The following is a 17,612-nucleotide window of genomic DNA, read 5'->3' on the forward strand; positions in this document are numbered from 1 at the left end:
TCTCATGGCGAATTAGGCAGTCAATAAATGTTAGCCAGGCCAAAGATGTCCACATCCTATGCAACAAATGAAAAGTTTAAGATGATCCTCTCTTCAATTTTCAGTTGTTGAATCTCAGTTCCTTGCAATGTGCTCCCCACACAAGGTATACACTTCTAAATCAATCACAGTACAGAATAAATTTGTAGTTGTGAATCAAAATCTCAACTGTCCAGATCCAAAACTAATCCATTTTGAGAAAAGCTTTAAAATAATGGATTTCACATGACAAAATATCACATTGGCAAGTTATGGTCTTTGACCTTCCAAATAAAATTAGCATTCAATATTATTAGATTACCTTTCCAGAATTCTCAGGGCCAATTGCAATTCCAAATTCAGTACGGATGAAAGTATTGTTGATGAGCTTTGTTATGTCAGAGAAGCTTTTTCCATAATTCTCACTGGAAGAAAGTTACCAATTAAAACAGTGCAACATGCAAGCCCTTGTAAAGTAAGCAAACAGTCTAAAAATGACGAACCAAAAAAAACCTTGATTATCTTACCACCGAGTTGGAAGAACAATTCTGTTTTACTCTAGTTCCATTACTCACAAAATAAATGTAACTGTTCATTGATAGTACAGAACTGAAGTATTACTAAAAGAAAACGAAAGACATTTTGTCAAAACTTTTCATCCCGCTCTCCAGAACATTTTCACGAAATATTAATATATAGGGAATAGCATTTATACTTTACAGAAGACAGCACTGACTGATTGGCAAGAGGACCTGATTAGTAAAGGAAGTGCCATGGAAATTGCACTTGTTAGATGATGACTGATTGTTAAATGTCAAACTTCATTCCAAATTAAACCAGGTAGCTTAACTCCAGTTGGTCAAGACATTCTCCTGAACTACAGAATGGCCATCACCTGGTTGCTGAATTGAAGTGCAGTATGTACATTTTATTCCTGTCAGCAAAGAGTCCTATCTATTAATATAAGTAGAACGAACAAAGAACCATACAGCACAGGAACAGGCCCTTCACTGTCCAAGCCTGCGCTGATCCAGATCCTCTATCTAAATCTGCTGCCTATTTTTTAAGGGTCTGTTTCCCGCTGCTCTTTGCCCATTCATGTATCTGTCTAGATACATCCTAAATGACGCTCTCATTCCCGCCCCTACCATCTCCACTGGCAATGCATTCTAAGCACCTACCACACTCGGCATGAAGAACTTTTCCCATTAAATCTCCCCTAAACATTTCCCCTCTCACTATGGGAAAACGTCTCTTGCTGTCCACCCTATCCCTACCTCTTATGATTTTGTAGGCCTCAAATCAAATTCTCCCTCAACTTCCTTCTTTCCAATGAAAATAATCCTGATCTACTCAACCTCTCTTTATAGCTAGCACCTTCCATACCAGGCAACATCCTGGTGAACCTCCTCTGCACCCTTTCCAAAGCATCCACATCCTTTTGGTAACGTGGCAACGAAGTGTACGTAGTATTCCAAATCTGGCCAAATCAAAGTCTTATACAACTATAACATGACCTGCCAACTCTTGTACTCAATACCTTGTCCAATGAAGGAAAGCATGCCGTATGCCGTCTTGACCACTCTACTGACCTGCGTTGCCACCTTCAGGGAACAATGGACATGAACACCCAAATCTCTGTGTATCAATTTTCCCCAGGATTTTTCCATTTACAGTATAGTTCACTATTGAATTGCATATTCCGAATTACATTTTCCAAAATGCATCACCTCACATTTGTCCGGATCAAACTCCATCTGCCATTTCTCTGCCCAACTCTCCAAACTATCTATATTCTGCTGTAGTCTCCGACAGTACCCTTCACTATCTGCTACTCCACCATCTTAGTGTCATCTGCAAACTTGCTTATAAAGCAACCTGTATCTTCCTTCAAATCATTTATGGATATCACAAACAACAGTGGCCCCAGCATAGATCCCTGTGGGACACCATTGGTCACAGGTCTCCATTTCAAGAAGCTCCCTTCCATTACTACTCTGTCTGCTGTTACCCAACCAGTTCCCTATCCATCTAGCTAGAACACCCTGAACCCCATGCAGCTTCACCTTCATCAGCCTACCATGGGAAACTTTATCAAAAGCCTTACTGAAGACCATGTATATGACATCCAAATCCCTTCCCTCACCAATCAACTGGGTCACCTCTTCAAAGAATTCTATTAGGTCTGTAAGACATGACTTGCCCTGCACAAAACCATGCTACCAATAAGCCCATTTTCTTCCAAATGGGTAAATATCCTATCCCTTAGTATCATCTCCAGTAGCTTCCCTACCACTGACATCAGGCTCACAGGTCTGTAATTACCTGGATTATCCCAGCTACCTTTCTAAAACAAGGGACAGCATTAGCAATTCTCCAGTCCTCTGGGACCTCCCCCATGTTCAAGGATGCTGCAAAGATATCTGTCAAAACTCCAGCTATTTGCTCTCTAACTTCCTTCAGTAACCTGGGATAGATGCCATCTGGACCTGGGGACTCGTCCATCTTAATGCCTTTTAGAATACATAAAACTTCCTCCCTCCTTAAGCTAAGCTGACCAAGAGTAATTAAAGATCTATCCCTAACCTCAATATCTGCCATGTTCCTCTCTTCAGTGAATACCGGTGCAAAGTCCTCATTAAGAATCTCATCCATTTTCTCTGGCTCCATGTGTATCTTTCCTCCTTTGTCCTTTCCCCAGTTACTCTCTTGCTCCTTATATATGAATAAAAGGCTTTGGAGTTTTCCTTAACCCTGCTTGCTAAGGATATCTCATGACCCCTTTCAGCCCTCTTAACTGCTCATTTCAGATCGGTCCTATACTCCCTATATTCTTCCAAGTCTTCATCTGTCTTCAGTTGCCTCATGTTCGCATCCCTTTTCCTCTTAGCCAGTCTCACAATTTCACCTGTTGTCCATGGTTCCCCAATCTTGCCATTTCTAACCTTCATTTTCACAGGAACATCTCTCCTGAACTCTAATCAGCCTCTCTTTAAAAGCCTCCCACATATTGAATGTGGACTTCCCTTCAAAGAGTTGCTCCCAATCTACGTTCCCCAGCTCCTGCTGAACTTTGGCCTTCCCCCAGTTTAGCACTTTTCCTTTTGGACTACTCTTGTCTTTGTCCAGGAGTGTTCTAAAACTTATGGAATTGTGATCACTATTCTCAAAGTAATCCCCTACTGGCAGGGCTCATTTCCCAACAACAGGTCCAGTATAGCCCCTTCCTGAGTTAAAAATGAGGTCTGCAGATGCTGGAGATCACAGCTGCAAATGTGTTGCTGGTCAAAGCACAGCAGGTTAGGCAGCATCTCAGGAATAGAGAATTCGACGTTTCGAGCATAAGCCCTTCCTGAGTTGGACTAGTTACATACTGCTCTAGAAAACCATCCTGCATGTCCCTTACAAATTATGCTCCATCCATACCTCTGATTAAGTGAATCCCAGTCAACGTTGGGAAAATTAAAATCTCCTATCACCACCACCCTGTTGCTCCTACATCGATAATTTCGCTATATATTTGTACCTCTCTCGTTTACTGTTGGGAGGCCTGTAGTACAATCCCAACATTGTTACCACACCCTTTCTATTTCTGAGCTCTGTCCTTATTGCCCTCCTTTAGCACAGCTGTGATATATTCTTTGACCAGCAATGCAACTCCTCCACCCCTTTACCTCCCTCGATCGCACCTGAAGCATTGATATCCTGGGATATTTAGTTGCCATTCATGCCCTTCCCTCAAAAAAATCTCAGTAACAGCAATGACATCACACTCCCAAGTGTAATCCAAGTCCTAAGTTCATGTGCCTTACCTATGATACTTCTTGCAATAAACCAAAATGCACCTCAGACCACCAGTCCCTCTGCGTTCATCCTCTGCTTCCTGCCTACTCTTCCCCTTACTCATGCGGACTTATTCATCTAGTTCCTTACAGGCTTCAGTTACTACCTTCTTCCTGTCCAACAACCCCCTCATTTAGTTCCCATTCCCCTACCATATTAGTTTAAACCCTCCCAACAGAGTTAGCAAAAGCATCCCCCAGGATATTGGTTCCAGTCCAGCCCAGGTGTAGACCATCCAATTTGTAATACTCTCATTTCCCCCAGAACTGGTCCTAATGTCCCAGAAAACTGAACCGTTCCTTCCTTCACCAGCTCTCAAGCCATGCATTCATCCTGATTAATCTATCATTCCTACTCTGGCTGGCACGTGACATTGGTAGCAATCCTGAGATTACTACCTCTGAGGACCTACTTTTTAAACTGGTTTCCTAATTCCCTAAATTCTTCTTGGAGGACCACATCCCATTTTTTTGACCTGTATTATTGGTGCCTACATGCACCACGACAACTAGCTGTTCATCCCTCCCCCCTTGAGAATTTTCTGCAGTCGATCCGAGAAGCCCCTGACCCGGGCACCTGGGAGGCAACATACCATTCAGAAGTCTCGTTCATTATCACAGATCTGCCTCCCCTTACAATTGAATTCCCTATGACCATATGTAGCTTTCAGGCATGCACAAGTATATGAGAGCCCAAATGACAATCCTAAATTAGTTTACAACATAAGTCTTCATGCATTTGGGATTACTGAGTTGATGTTATCCAATCGCAGAATTGTATCTAAAGTTGAATGGTCTTTTGAATTTTGCAATTAAAGGCTTGTTTTATAGTCAGTAACTTGCCTGCTGTATATGTAGTTTGATACATTCTGTTATCTTTAGGACATACCGGCTACATATGTAGCGTCATACCAGCAGTTAAAGTTTGAGCAACAAGGTGACGCTAGCTATTTCACAATGCCACTGTGCAGATGCAACTCAAGTCATGTTCACCACTATCACAGATATTGTCCCCAAGTCAAAAGAATCCTGTCATCACATAAATAACCAAAATGGTAAATGAACTTCAATGCCAACCAATCAGCACTCTCCTCTTGTACAGTGTTAATGTTGCTAAACTTTACATTGATATTGTTTACAAATTGTCCTGACGAGTGCAAGACAAAAAACTTTGACAAATGGTGCATTTTTCAGCCAAGTTAATTGTTTTAACTAGCTCCATATATGACCAGTTGTATGCTTTCTGAATCAGACTTAAAACAAGGTTTATTTAGCAAATACAAAACTGATTTTTCATAAGACAAAAATGTATTCAATTAAGGTGCAAAACTGATCAACACAGTCTGTAATGTGAAAATATAAGTGATTATTTCTCTTCAATAATCTTAACACACATGTAAAGAATAGATTAGATTAGATTCCCTACAGTGTGGAAATAGGCCCTTCGGCCCAACCAGTCCACACCAACCCTCCGAAGAGTAACCTACCCAGACCCATTTCCCTCTGACTAATGCACCTAACACTATGAGCAATTTTAGCATGGCCAATTCACCTAACCTGCACATCTTTGAACTGTGGGAGGAAACCGGAGCACCTGGAGGGAACCCATGCAGACACCAGGAGAATATGCAAACTCCACATAGATAGTCGCCCTAGGCTGGAATCGAATGAGAGACCCTGCTGCTGTGAGGCAGCAGTGCTTAGACATTGAGCCACTGTACCACCCCAAGGGAAAAGATGACCGATTTCTCTCAGCGCAGAATTACTTTTGGGAAAAGCACTTTTGGGCAATAAATCTTAGTGCTTGAAGGCAAAAAGGGTAAAGTTTTCAGTGTTCAAATGCCGTCAGTCTGATATTCCAGTAGATGGGCATCACCAAACATAGGGAGTTGGCTCTGGGACCTTGGCAGAAGCAGCTGATTCACGAAATACAATACTGAGAAGTCTTCCAGATGCTCTTCAAGAGGACAGCCAGTATACACAACGTTTTTCAGAAAGCAGACAGCCAAGCCAGGAGTTCCTTCTTTTTACCAAGTCCAAATAAATTGCAACTGTAAACCAAGATATATGACCACCACAAAATATCTTTTAAAAAAAACTTAACAGTCTTTCCTCTGACCTCTTTCTTAATTATCTTTCACACTCTTTCAAATTAAAGCCCACAAAAAAAATCTTAAATATGGAACGAGTAATCACATCCAGTGAGAAACAGCCAGTGTGATTATATAAGAGCTGAAAACTGTGTTGCTGGAAATGCGCAGCAGGTCAGGCAGCATCCAAGGAGCAGGAGAATCGACGTTTCGGGCATAAGCCCTTCTTCAGGAATGAGGAAGGTGTGCCAAGCAGGCTAAGACAAAAGGTAGGAGGGGGGACCTGGGGGAGGGGCATTGGGACTGCGATAGGTGGAAGGTGGTTAAGGTGAGGGTGATAGGCCGGAGAGGGGGTGGGGCGCGGAGAGGCCGGGAAGAAGATTGCAGGTCAAGAAGGCAGTGCTGAGTCCAAGGTTTGGGACTGAGATAAGGTGGGGGGAGGGGAAATGAGGAAGCTGGAGAAATCTGCTTTCATCCCTTGTGGTTGGAGGGTTGAGGCGCTCTTCCTCCAGGCAGCATTCCCAATTCCTTCACCTCTGCCGCATCTGCTCCCAGGAGGACCAATTCTGATACCAAACAACCCAGATGGCCTACTTCTTCAAAACCGCAAATTCTCCTCAGACGTGGTTGACGATGCTCTCTACCTCATCTCCTCCACTTCCTGATCCTCCACTTCCTGATCCTCCACCCTTGAACCCCGCCCCTCCAATTGCTACCAGGACAGAACCCCATTGGTCCTCACCTACCACCCCATCAATCTCCAGATACATCATATCATCCTTCATCATTTCCGCCACCTCCAAGGATATATTTCCCTCCCCTCCCCCTCTGCGACTCCCTCGTTATATCCATAACCCCCACCAACCCAACCTCCATTCCCTGCACCTTCCCCTGCAACCACGAGAAATGCAAAACTTGCACCCCCACCTCCCCCCTCACTTCCCTCCAAGGCCTCAAGGGATCCTTCCATATCCATCACAAAGTCACCTCCACACACATCATTTACTGCATCCGCTGCACTCGATGTGGCCTCCTCTACAGTGGGGAGACAGGCCACCTATTTGTGGAATGTTTCAGAGAACACCTCTGGGACACCCGCACCAGTCAACCCAACTGCCCCGTGGCTCAACACTAACTCCCCCTCCCACTCCACCAAGGACATGCAGGTTCTTGACCTTCTCCATCGCCAGACCATGACAACACGACGCCTGGAGGAAGAGCGCCTCATCTTTTGCCTAGGAATCCTCCAACCACAAGGGGTGAATGCAGATTTCTCCAGCTTCCTCATTTCTCCATCCACCACCTTATCTCAGTCCCAACTCTCAGACTCAGCACGGCCTTCTTGACCTGCAATCTTCTTCCCGACCTCTCCGCGCCCCACCCCCTCTCCAGCCTATCACCCTCACCTTGACCACTTTCCACCTATCTCATTCCCAATGCCCCTCCCCCAAGTCCCTCCTCCCTACATTTTGTCTTAGCCTGCTTGGCACACCTTCCTCATACCTGAAGAAGGGCTTATGCCCGAAACGTCGATTCTCCTGCTCCTTGAATGCTGCCTGACCTGCTGCGCTTTTCCAGCAACATATTTTTCAGCTCTGATCTCCAGCATCTGCAGTCCTCACTTTCTCCTAGTATGATTATATAATTCATGAAATTTGGAGGCAACGAGAACATTACTTATAATTTTTTTTCCTTCTCCATGTTAAAAGTTTAAATTTCAGTAATCCAGTGAAAAGGCATTGGGAGATAGTGTGGGAATTCAGTTCAGCGGAGAAGAGATGCTTTTTTGCTTGCTTCCTTTTTTGGCTCATAGCTTCTATGGTATTTTTTTTTGAAACAGGCCAAACTGAAGCCCAGAATCGGGCCCAGTACAAAAGAGTGATATCACAGGTAAACTGGAAGTTCATTGATTGATAGTCAAATTAGTAATCTATTCTTGCTGACTTTCAGACCAAGGTAAACAGGAGAAATATTTATAGGTTGCAAACTTAAAAGCCCAGTAGAAAATTTCTAAAAATCAAATTAAGGACTAAGTAAAATGGACATGCAGAGCGATATGTTGTGACGGCATGTTGTGTGAGCTAGTGGACCCCATTGTGGTTCATAGTGACCACATCCGTGGCAATTGTTAACTATTTTGGCAACTATGCCTCAGAGTTGATGAGCTGGTGTCTGAATTTTAAGCAGTGCAAAACTTTGGAGTGGGAGAGTCACCGGGATGCTGTGTTTCAGGTGACAGTCACAGCCCTTAGATAAACCACCTCAAACTCGATCAGTGATCAGGGATATGAGGATGTGACTATAAGCAAGTCAAGGAGAGGGATCCAGGAGGTAGTGCTGAAGCAGCCTCAGCCCATGAGCTTGTCTAACAGGTTTGAGATTCTCACTCACAGCGTGAATGACAGCAGGGGCTGTTTGGAGACTGAACAAACTGACCATAGCACCATAGTACAGGGAGCCATTCAAAAGTGGAGAGAAAAAGAAAAAGAAATGTACTTATAATAGGGGATAATATAGTCAGAGGAATAGACTATGTTCTCTGTGGCCAGCATCAAAAGTACCAAAGGCTGTGTTGACTGCCTGATGCCCAGGATCTCTCATCTGGACTGCAGAGGAATTTGGAGTGAGAGGAGAAGATCTAGCTGATCCAGAAATTAAAATTAAAAGCAAGGAGTGATATAGAGTCAGAAGGCACAGAATCTACGCGGGTAGAGTTGAGGAACCACAAAGGGAAAAAGACTATGACGGGACTTGTGTACAAACCTCCTAGTAATAGTAGTCAGAATGTGGGAAAGAAACAAATGTAAGAAAGGCATTATTACATTAATCATGGAAGACTGAATATGCAGGTGGACTGAATAAAATCAGGGAAAAAAAAATCTCTCAATAAAAAGAAATTTGAGGAATGTCTAAGATGAATTTTTAGGAGCAGTTTGCTGTCGGGCCCACTAAGGAACAGTCAGTTCTGGACTTGGTGATGTATAATGAGGCAGACTTGATTAGGGAGCTCAAGGTGATGGAACTCTTAGTCTCTTATCATATTTTGGTCATTGCCTACTAAGACCCAAGTGAACAGCCTCAGAGTGAAGGGACAACCCTTTAGAAATGAGAGGAGAGTAAAATACTTCAGTCACAGGGTGATCAATCTGTATTGTCAGAGAAGGCTGTGGCTGTCAAGTCACGGAGTGTACTTAAGTAGGAGAAAGATAGGCTTTCTGTTAGTATGGGGATCAAAAGTGACAGGGAGAAGACAGACGAAACATACACTTGCTTTTATTGGTCAGAACATAGAGTATCAGAGTTGGGAGGTCATGTTGCAGCTGTACAGGATATTGGTTAGGTCACTTTTGGAATAGTGTGTGCAATTCTGGTCTCCCTCCAAAGAAAGGATGTTGTGAAACTTGAAAGGGTTCAGAAAAGATTTACAAGGATGCTGCCAGGGTCAGAGGATTTGAGCTATAGGGAGAGGCTGAATAGGCTGGGGCCATTTTCCCTGCAGCATCAGAGGCTGAGGAGTGACCTTACAGAGGTTTATAAAATCATGAGGGGTAGAGTAAATAGACAAGGTCTTTTCCCTGGAGTTGAGGGAGGGTCCAGAACAAGAGGGCATTGGTTTCAGGTGACAGGGGAAAGATTTAAAAGGAATCAAAGGGACAACTGTTTCACACAGCGGGTGGTGCGTGTATGGAATGAGCTGCCAGAGAAAGTGGAAGGGACTGGGACAATTACAGCATTTAATAGGTATCTGATGGTTACACGAATAGGAAGGGTCAAGAGGGATCTGGGCCAAGGGCTCGCAAATGGGACTATATCAAGTTATGATGTCTGATCAGCATTGATGAGTTCGGTGGAAGGGTCTTTTTCTGTTCTGTACATCCCCATGACTTTATATTGGGTTGATAAACTTATCAGCTGTGATCAAATGGTGCAGCAGACCCAATGGGCCAAATGGCCTAATTCTGCTCCCATATCTTATGGTCTTATTCTTAAAGTAGTCATAACAATTAATACTCATTGGGTAGGGTAAATTATTGTGCCCGACAATGGTAGAAATTAATTTTATATAAGTTCCAATATAGCAGATTCCAAATAGTCTATTTCTTCATGAACTATTAATCTGCCTAATTCTCAGTTGCAAGTAGAAGGAGCAAAGTGAATAGTTAGCCAGAAAATGTTTCAAATTGGCTCTCAAGCATAAATAAAAACTTAACAGGTGATATATATGTGGTACTCAAATTAAAGCAAGACTTTATTAGATCTTAACATAATTCCACTATTCTTGTTTGCTTCAGAGTTATATATTTATCGTTTCCTTTCTATTCAGTTCTAAAAATTTTCAAAAACTGTTCAAAAGTATAAATGACATTTCATATCACTGCAACAGTTGACAGAAGCTATTAAGTAAAACAAATAAATCTACAAATTATTACTGGAAACCTAGCTTTTATTGCAAACACAAAGATTTTATTATTGTCTAAATAGCAATATATTCACAATAGCACACAGGAAACACACCAAACATTTTTTGTAAATTCTATTACAAAACACCTTGCAGTTGGAGACTGTAAACATACCAAATTTAGAGTTGTTAAAGAATGAGGAATCATGCAGCAATCATATTATCAATGGACGCTTTCACAGAATTAGGAATAAATAATTAGGCACTTTTAGCACTGCATAGTAGCTACAATCTAAATTCAAAAGCTTGGATCTCTCACTGCTTTGTTTCCCTTGAAGGGTCTCCAGTTTGCTCAGTTCATGGCAGAATACAGTTATGACAATGAAGTCTTCTTTCGTTGATGCTGTAATGATTTAGACTCATGGGATCCTCAATACCTGCTCACAACCTTTAGCAAAAGAGTTAAGATTCTATCAAAGACAACAATACAGGCTATGATATTTCAGTATACAGACTCTTCTCAACAGCTGAACTGATTGTATTATGTGTCGACCTTCGACTCCCGGTCATTACTAGGACCAGAGGACATAGCCTTCAAGTAAAAGGGAGACCTTTTAGAATGGAGATAAGGAGAAACTCCTATAGTTGGAGAGTGGTGAATCTACAGAATTCATTGGCACAGAAGGTCGTGGAGGCCAGGTCATTGAATATATTTAAGACAGAGAGCTATCAAGGGGATCAAAGGTTATGGGGAAAAAGCAGGAGAATGGGTTGAGAAACTGATCAGATCAGGCTGCATCTGAGGAGTAGAAGAATCAACCTTTTGGGCATAAGCCTGATGATGAAGGGCTTATGCCCAAAACATCGATTTTCCTGTTCCTATGATGCTGCCTGACCTGCTGTGCTTTTCCAGCACCATATTCTCAACTCTGATCTCCAGCAACTATAGCCCTCTCCTTCTCCTGAGAAACTTATCAGCCATGATTGAATGGCAGAAAGACTCAAGAGGCTGAATAGCAGAAGTTCTGCTCCTATGTCTTACGATCTTATTACAATGACCAGGGTACCCAATAATCAGATTCTGAAGATTTATCTGCTGTTGAAAGATCAGAATAATCCCTCCAAACTTGCAAAAATCAGCCAAAGCTTTTGATCAAGAATGAAAAATTGTTGGACACAAATATAATTAATCTCGAGTGGAATACATTCTCTAGGTTCAGCAAGCAAAGCTTGATAACGTCTGCCTCTTGTTGAGAGAAGTTTCAACGATTGCTGGTATTTGGTTCTGAGCTAGGAGAAATTCTTCAACATTCAGTAGAATTTGGAGAGTAAAGCATGCATTTCTAATTAGATGTGAGAAATGTTGATTAGTGCTAATGCACCTTATTCCACAGTATCAGTCTGTATTTTAAGAGTGGCGTTAGCATTTCTTTGAACTTGAGTAATGATATTTGTGCAGTTTTTTGTCAGAAGCTCACTTCCATTCTACTCAGCCAAGTTTTTTTTTAAAGCAAAGAGTACAACACTCACTCATGTTACAAATTTAAAATTAGTTAGGTGACTGATAACCTGTATGAACTCTACGATAAATGATTCAGATGAGTTCAGCTATTAGCCTAAAATTGTATCAATGCTGCTTGTTTGCTTAATATGGTATTTTAACCTTCTATTTGCTTCTCAGTCTTGAAATGTATTTTTAAATACAATTTTCACACCCTCCCACTTCAGGGAAGTAACAAGACAGGGGTCCAATGCCAGCCATTGTATCCCACCTAAGACAAATTTGATTCATTCACCTGTTAGCTTTGGTGAGGCTCAGCATGGCATTCACCAACTTGGAATTTTTTTAGTTTATTTGATCTTTTACAGGTATACTTAGGGTTTTTCTGGCTCCTACAGCTTTTTACTGTTGCATAAAAGCTGACAGCCTGTTTGCGTTTTTAAATATTTAAAGATACAAACTCAATTTCCTGACCAGAGTTTTTCTTCCCCCAGTTTCTTCTCCTCAGATGGTTATGGGTTTCATATAAACTGAATACTTTTTTTAGGCCAGCACTGTATGGACAAAAGTCAATTTTATGACTGCTGACATAATCTTATAAAAGACAATGAATCATACTACTGCTCACCAATTTATAATTCGCCAAGTCCTCATTGCTGTCACTAGCTGCTAATTTTGGATATGATCGGGGATATCTTGGGTCACACCCCTATCCTTCTTACTGCTATTTAGCCCAGCTTATTGATATCATGACAGATCAAAGTGCTCAGTCAACATCAGACAGAGTGCAAGCTTAAGCCTGATGAACAGTAAATAGGTTGATTACTTATAAAGCTAGTTTCAGTACATATAAGAGGCAATTTTGCATCTTAAAAGAGGCTTAACCAAATGATAATTACACATAAGTGTCAACAGCATGTGATTATAATACTAAGAACAATTTTTGAAGCACACTGGAGAAGATAACAGCACTGCTTAGCACCTCCCAGAAACAGTCATTTACACTCTGAACAGAGCTTACCTTGTGATGTCAGTTAACTCTTTCAGGCAAGAACTATCATATACAACACTATTCAAAATTCAAACAAGATCACAAATCTTCTTATATTTTTTAACAAAGATATTAATTTATAAAAGGTGAGAACCCACACACTTTACCTTCTATATAAACGTGACTGTCCAAAGCTAACTCCCAATAATGGCAACTGGAATGTTGTTAATGCCAAGAGTACCTGCAGATGAAAACAATTAAATTCATCTCATGTATTGATGTTGCTTTCCCCCCAGATTCACAGTTCTATTCAATAGAATACTTCCACATTATTAACCAATAGCTCACTAGAACAGCTTGCTACGAACTCACCAGATCAGTGACAATCTGTGGCACTCTGCAGACATGCTGCAAATGGGAGTCAAAACTAAAAGTAGAACTATCTATAAATTAAATCATCACCACTCACATCCAAGTTGGGTAGGTCTGCAGAAAACCTCTTCAAATGTTTTGCATATTGAAGCAGTTTTGCCAGCTGATTGACTGATCACATTTCTGATAGTCACACATGCCAACCCACACAAACCAACTTACAAGACTGAAAGTTGCACAAATTCACAAAAATAAATCATATAACTGAAACACTTCCCTCAAAGGTTCATGACCAAAGCATTTTTTTTTGGAAAAATATAACCAAATAAGTGAACTTTCTTCTTAAGTCTGCGCAGCAGAAAACAAAAAAGAGAAAACATCAAGAAAACATCCAACATCCCAAAAGCCCTTAACAAGGTGGGTGTGGAAATATTTTCGAGGGCAAGTCCAGACCTAGAGAATACTAGTTAAAAACTTGAGATCTCCCTTTTTGGTCAGAAGTGATGGGAATATTTTTCTGAGGGTTGACTAATTTTGGAACTTCTGCCTGAGAAGGTGGAGCAGACGGGATCATTAAAGTTTTAAGGCAGACATTTTTGTTAGATGACAGAATCAAAGCTGATCTTAAAACAAGTGGGAATATGGAATTTAAAACAAACAGATCAACTATGATTTTATTCAATGGCAAAGTGTGCCCAACAGCCTGATTTATTCTTAACTCACACTATACCTTAGGGTTATCACGATCAGAAACTGAACTGGAGTAACCACATAAATATAGTAATTATTAAAACGAGATAGAGGCTAAGAAATTTGGCGACTAACTCACCTCAGTCTCCAAATAACCTACCACTATCTACAATGCACAAGTCAAGAAGAACGGGATGGAATACTCTCCACTTGCCCAGATGGGTGCAGTTCTAACAACACATGCTCAACACCATCCAAGACAAAGCAGCCCACTTGACTGGAATCCCATTCACAACCTTCAACACTGATGGTCAGTTGCAGCAATGTGCGCAGACTACAAGATGCAGTGCAATAAATCACCCAGGTTCCTTCAACGGCAACTTCCAAACCCTCAACATCTGCCACCAAAAGAACAAACTGAATGGCATCACAATTACCAGCAAGTTCCCCTCCAAGCCATGCACCACCCAGACTTGAAATATTGGTTAGACCACTTTTGGAACACTGCGTGCAATTCTGGTCTCCTTCCCATCAGAAGAATATTGTGAAACTTGGAAGGGTTTAGAAAAATTTACAAGTATGTTGCTAGAGTTGGAGGATTTGAACTATAGGGAGAGATTGAATAGGTTGGGACTGTTTTCCCTGGAACGTCAGAGGCTGAGGAGTGACCTTATAGAGGTTTATAAAGTCATGGGGGGGCATGGATAGACTAAATAGACAAGGTCTTTTCCCTGGGTGGGGGAGTCCAGAACTGGAGGGCATAGGTTAAGGGTGAGAGGGGAAAGATACAAAGGGACCTAATGGGCAACTTTTTCCACAGAGGGTAGTGAGTGTATGGAATGAGCTGCCAGAGGAAGGCTGGTACAATTGCAAAGTTATAAGGCATCTGGATGGGTATATGAATAGGAAGGGTATAGAGGGATATGGACCAAGTGCTGGCAAATGGGACTAGATTAGGTTAGGATATCTAGTTGGCACAGACAAGTCAGACTGAAGAGTCTGTTCCCGTGCTGTATATATCTCTATGATTCTATGACTCTGACACACTTCAGAACCCTACAGCTTTCTTTCTGACAGCACTATGGATGCACCTAAATCCCCAAAACCTGCATGAATAGGAAGGGTTTGGAGGGATACAGGCCAGCTGCTGGCAGGTGGGAATAGATTGGGTTGGGATATTTGGTCGGCATGGACGGGTTGGACCAAAGGGTCTACTTCCATGCTATACTTCTCTATGACTCAATAAAGGTAACTCACTAATCCTCAAGGGCAATTTGGGAAAGGCAATAAATGCTGGTCAGGCTACTGACACAGATCACATGGGGAAAAAAAAGAAGAGGGCAAGGCGCATAGATTTTACATAGCAAATTTTGCCTCATCACTTCTTAACCACTTGAATATATTAAAATAAATTATTTTTTCAACAAACCCAGGTTTTAAGAAATTCTGCATGGAAAATGGCTCCATTGGCTGGTTGGCTTAAAAAATGCAATTTGATGCTTTTGAGACTTCTGAAAAGGGTATCAGAGATCCAAATCATATTTAAAATGATCATATCAAGTACTAAACTAAGAAAGTCTAGCCTATCTACTGTAAATATTTTTGGGAAGTCTGAAGACTCAATACTCCTGGTCAGTAATACTTTTTGAACAAAAAGTATCATTTATTAATTAGCTTTACTAAATTCATTGCATTATACTTGAATAATGTTTCTTTTTCTGCCTCCTCTTCTAAAGATTCTTATAAACAAGCGAACTTTCAGTACCTCACGATTATGCAAGAGCTTACACAATGAATGTCTGCAGTCTATTTGTGGAAAGCGAACAAGCCTGATCCTGTCCTCAATTATTTGTGCACAGACACAAGCACCAGCAAGACAGTTGCACTAAAAATCTGCAGAAAGAATTCTGACCATTTTTATTTGAGCTATAGAATGAGTTTATCAAGCAAATCATCAAGGAGTTCCAATAACCAGACAGTAGCAATTAAAAGAATCCAAAAATGAAACCTGCTAATTATTGGCACAGCTTCTAGAAATGTCTGCACTGGTGATTATAGAACCCAACTGCACTGACACTAATTCTGGCGCAATATTTTCTCAGGAGACAAAATTTCTGTTACTTATAAAGGTAGTAATCGAGTCCAGTTTATTATAATGATAAAAAACTAGACTGCAGACTCCATGCAATTTGGGAGACCTAATCAAGATTGACTGTGATTGGCTAAAAACTTGCTTCTTTTTAGAATAGTAAACAAATCTGGTTAAAATATATTATTTTAATGAGAACAGAAAGACTTCAACACATAAAATTCTCCTGAATTCTGAAAGGCAGCGTTAACCAATTTATTGATGCGATATGTATTTTTAAAAATCTTCAATTTTACACCAAATTTAAGTTGCATCCTAGAACACCTACTTGCACAGTATACAGAATCAGTTTAACATCAAACACATTTTTCATATTCTTCAATATAATTGGTTCCATCTTTCAGCAATTATTCCTTTTGTCTCAGAGCTAGTCACCTTTTTTTCTAAAAGCTGTTCCTTGGCTCAAGGAGACTCTGTGCTTGATTTTTATCAGAGGGGCAATAAACCAGGTTGGGCTCTGATCAACCTGGTTTGGTACAGAGATGAAAAGGATTTTGAAAGGCCTTCTGTTTACAAGTAAAAGGATGGGACTTCAGGCCAAAATGGTTATACTTTAGAAGTGGCCTGAATAAAGTGAGAGGAGCGGTCAGCTCCCCAGCTGACCTGAGCTGAGCAGTTTTTAGTTCAGTCTTCAACTGTGAAGTTCAACAGGGAGCTGTGTGGAATGTCTCTCTCTTTTCAGCCTCAATTTCAACCTGAAAGCATGTGATCCATTTAGCCTGTTTTTTTTTAAAAGGGAGTTTGCTTACTGGGACTGTTGACTATATTCAGAACAGCATAATTAAGTCTAGTTGGATAGGTTGAATTCTGTAGGGGTTCTTTATTCTGTTCTCTGGTGTTTCATTGCGTAATGTTGTAAATAAATTTTTGTCTGTTTTAAATCTCATAGTCAACCTAGCCAGCTTACTCTGGATATTTTCCACTGTACACTTATCGAAACAAATTGCAAAGTTATGGTCTGGGGCTGCCTGCTTAAAAATGTTTTGAATGGTCTGGTCCATAACATTTTATTTTGAAGAATTAATGCAATATTAAAAACTTTGTTGATGTATGATTGCAAACCTTATTTTAAAAACTCATCAATTCAACAGCAATAATTTTAAAAAATTCTCATCATACTTACACCAGTTCCATCTCCAACCCATGCTAATGTGACTGATCCACTCAAATCCAGAAACTCATACTGGAAGGAGGGGTGGGAGGAAGAAATCAGAAATCATATTTAAGCACTTATTATAAAGGAACATATTCCGTCACAAATATGACAACACAAGAGTAATTGATTATACACTGTAGTAGGCTTGATTAAGGCAATAATTTGTAAGTAAAAGATTTTTTCTATCAAGTAGTGCATTAATTCACCATATTTCTCAACTTGATTTTACACCAATGACACATTTTCAAAGTCACAAATCCAATGTCATCTTGTTATAACCAGCCAGTATCTCATACCATGACTATTTTAATATCAAAATAATACTGAATTTAGTTCATGAACCAAAATTTGCGACAGTTTATCAGCATAGCTAGGTCCCATCTTATGACTAATTCTGGCAAAGT

The 17,612-nt window shown here is 40.8% G+C and overlaps 1 protein-coding gene across 1 annotated transcript in view; it reads right to left on the bottom strand.

Moving 5' to 3' along the window:
- LOC132828370 (sortilin-like) overlaps nucleotides 1–17,612 on the bottom strand; it is a 72,216-nt gene that overhangs the window by 42,890 nt on the left and 11,714 nt on the right. The window contains exons 2-4 of the mRNA XM_060845410.1: nucleotides 17,176–17,235; nucleotides 13,009–13,082; nucleotides 341–443 (exon numbers count right to left, since the gene is read on the bottom strand). Coding sequence (XP_060701393.1) covers nucleotides 341–443; nucleotides 13,009–13,082; nucleotides 17,176–17,235 — 237 coding nt within the window. The remainder of the gene's footprint in view (nucleotides 1–340; nucleotides 444–13,008; nucleotides 13,083–17,175; nucleotides 17,236–17,612) is intronic.

Source organism: Hemiscyllium ocellatum, chromosome 26 (assembly GCF_020745735.1).
Source record: "Hemiscyllium ocellatum isolate sHemOce1 chromosome 26, sHemOce1.pat.X.cur, whole genome shotgun sequence".
Lineage (NCBI taxonomy): Eukaryota > Metazoa > Chordata > Chondrichthyes > Orectolobiformes > Hemiscylliidae > Hemiscyllium > Hemiscyllium ocellatum.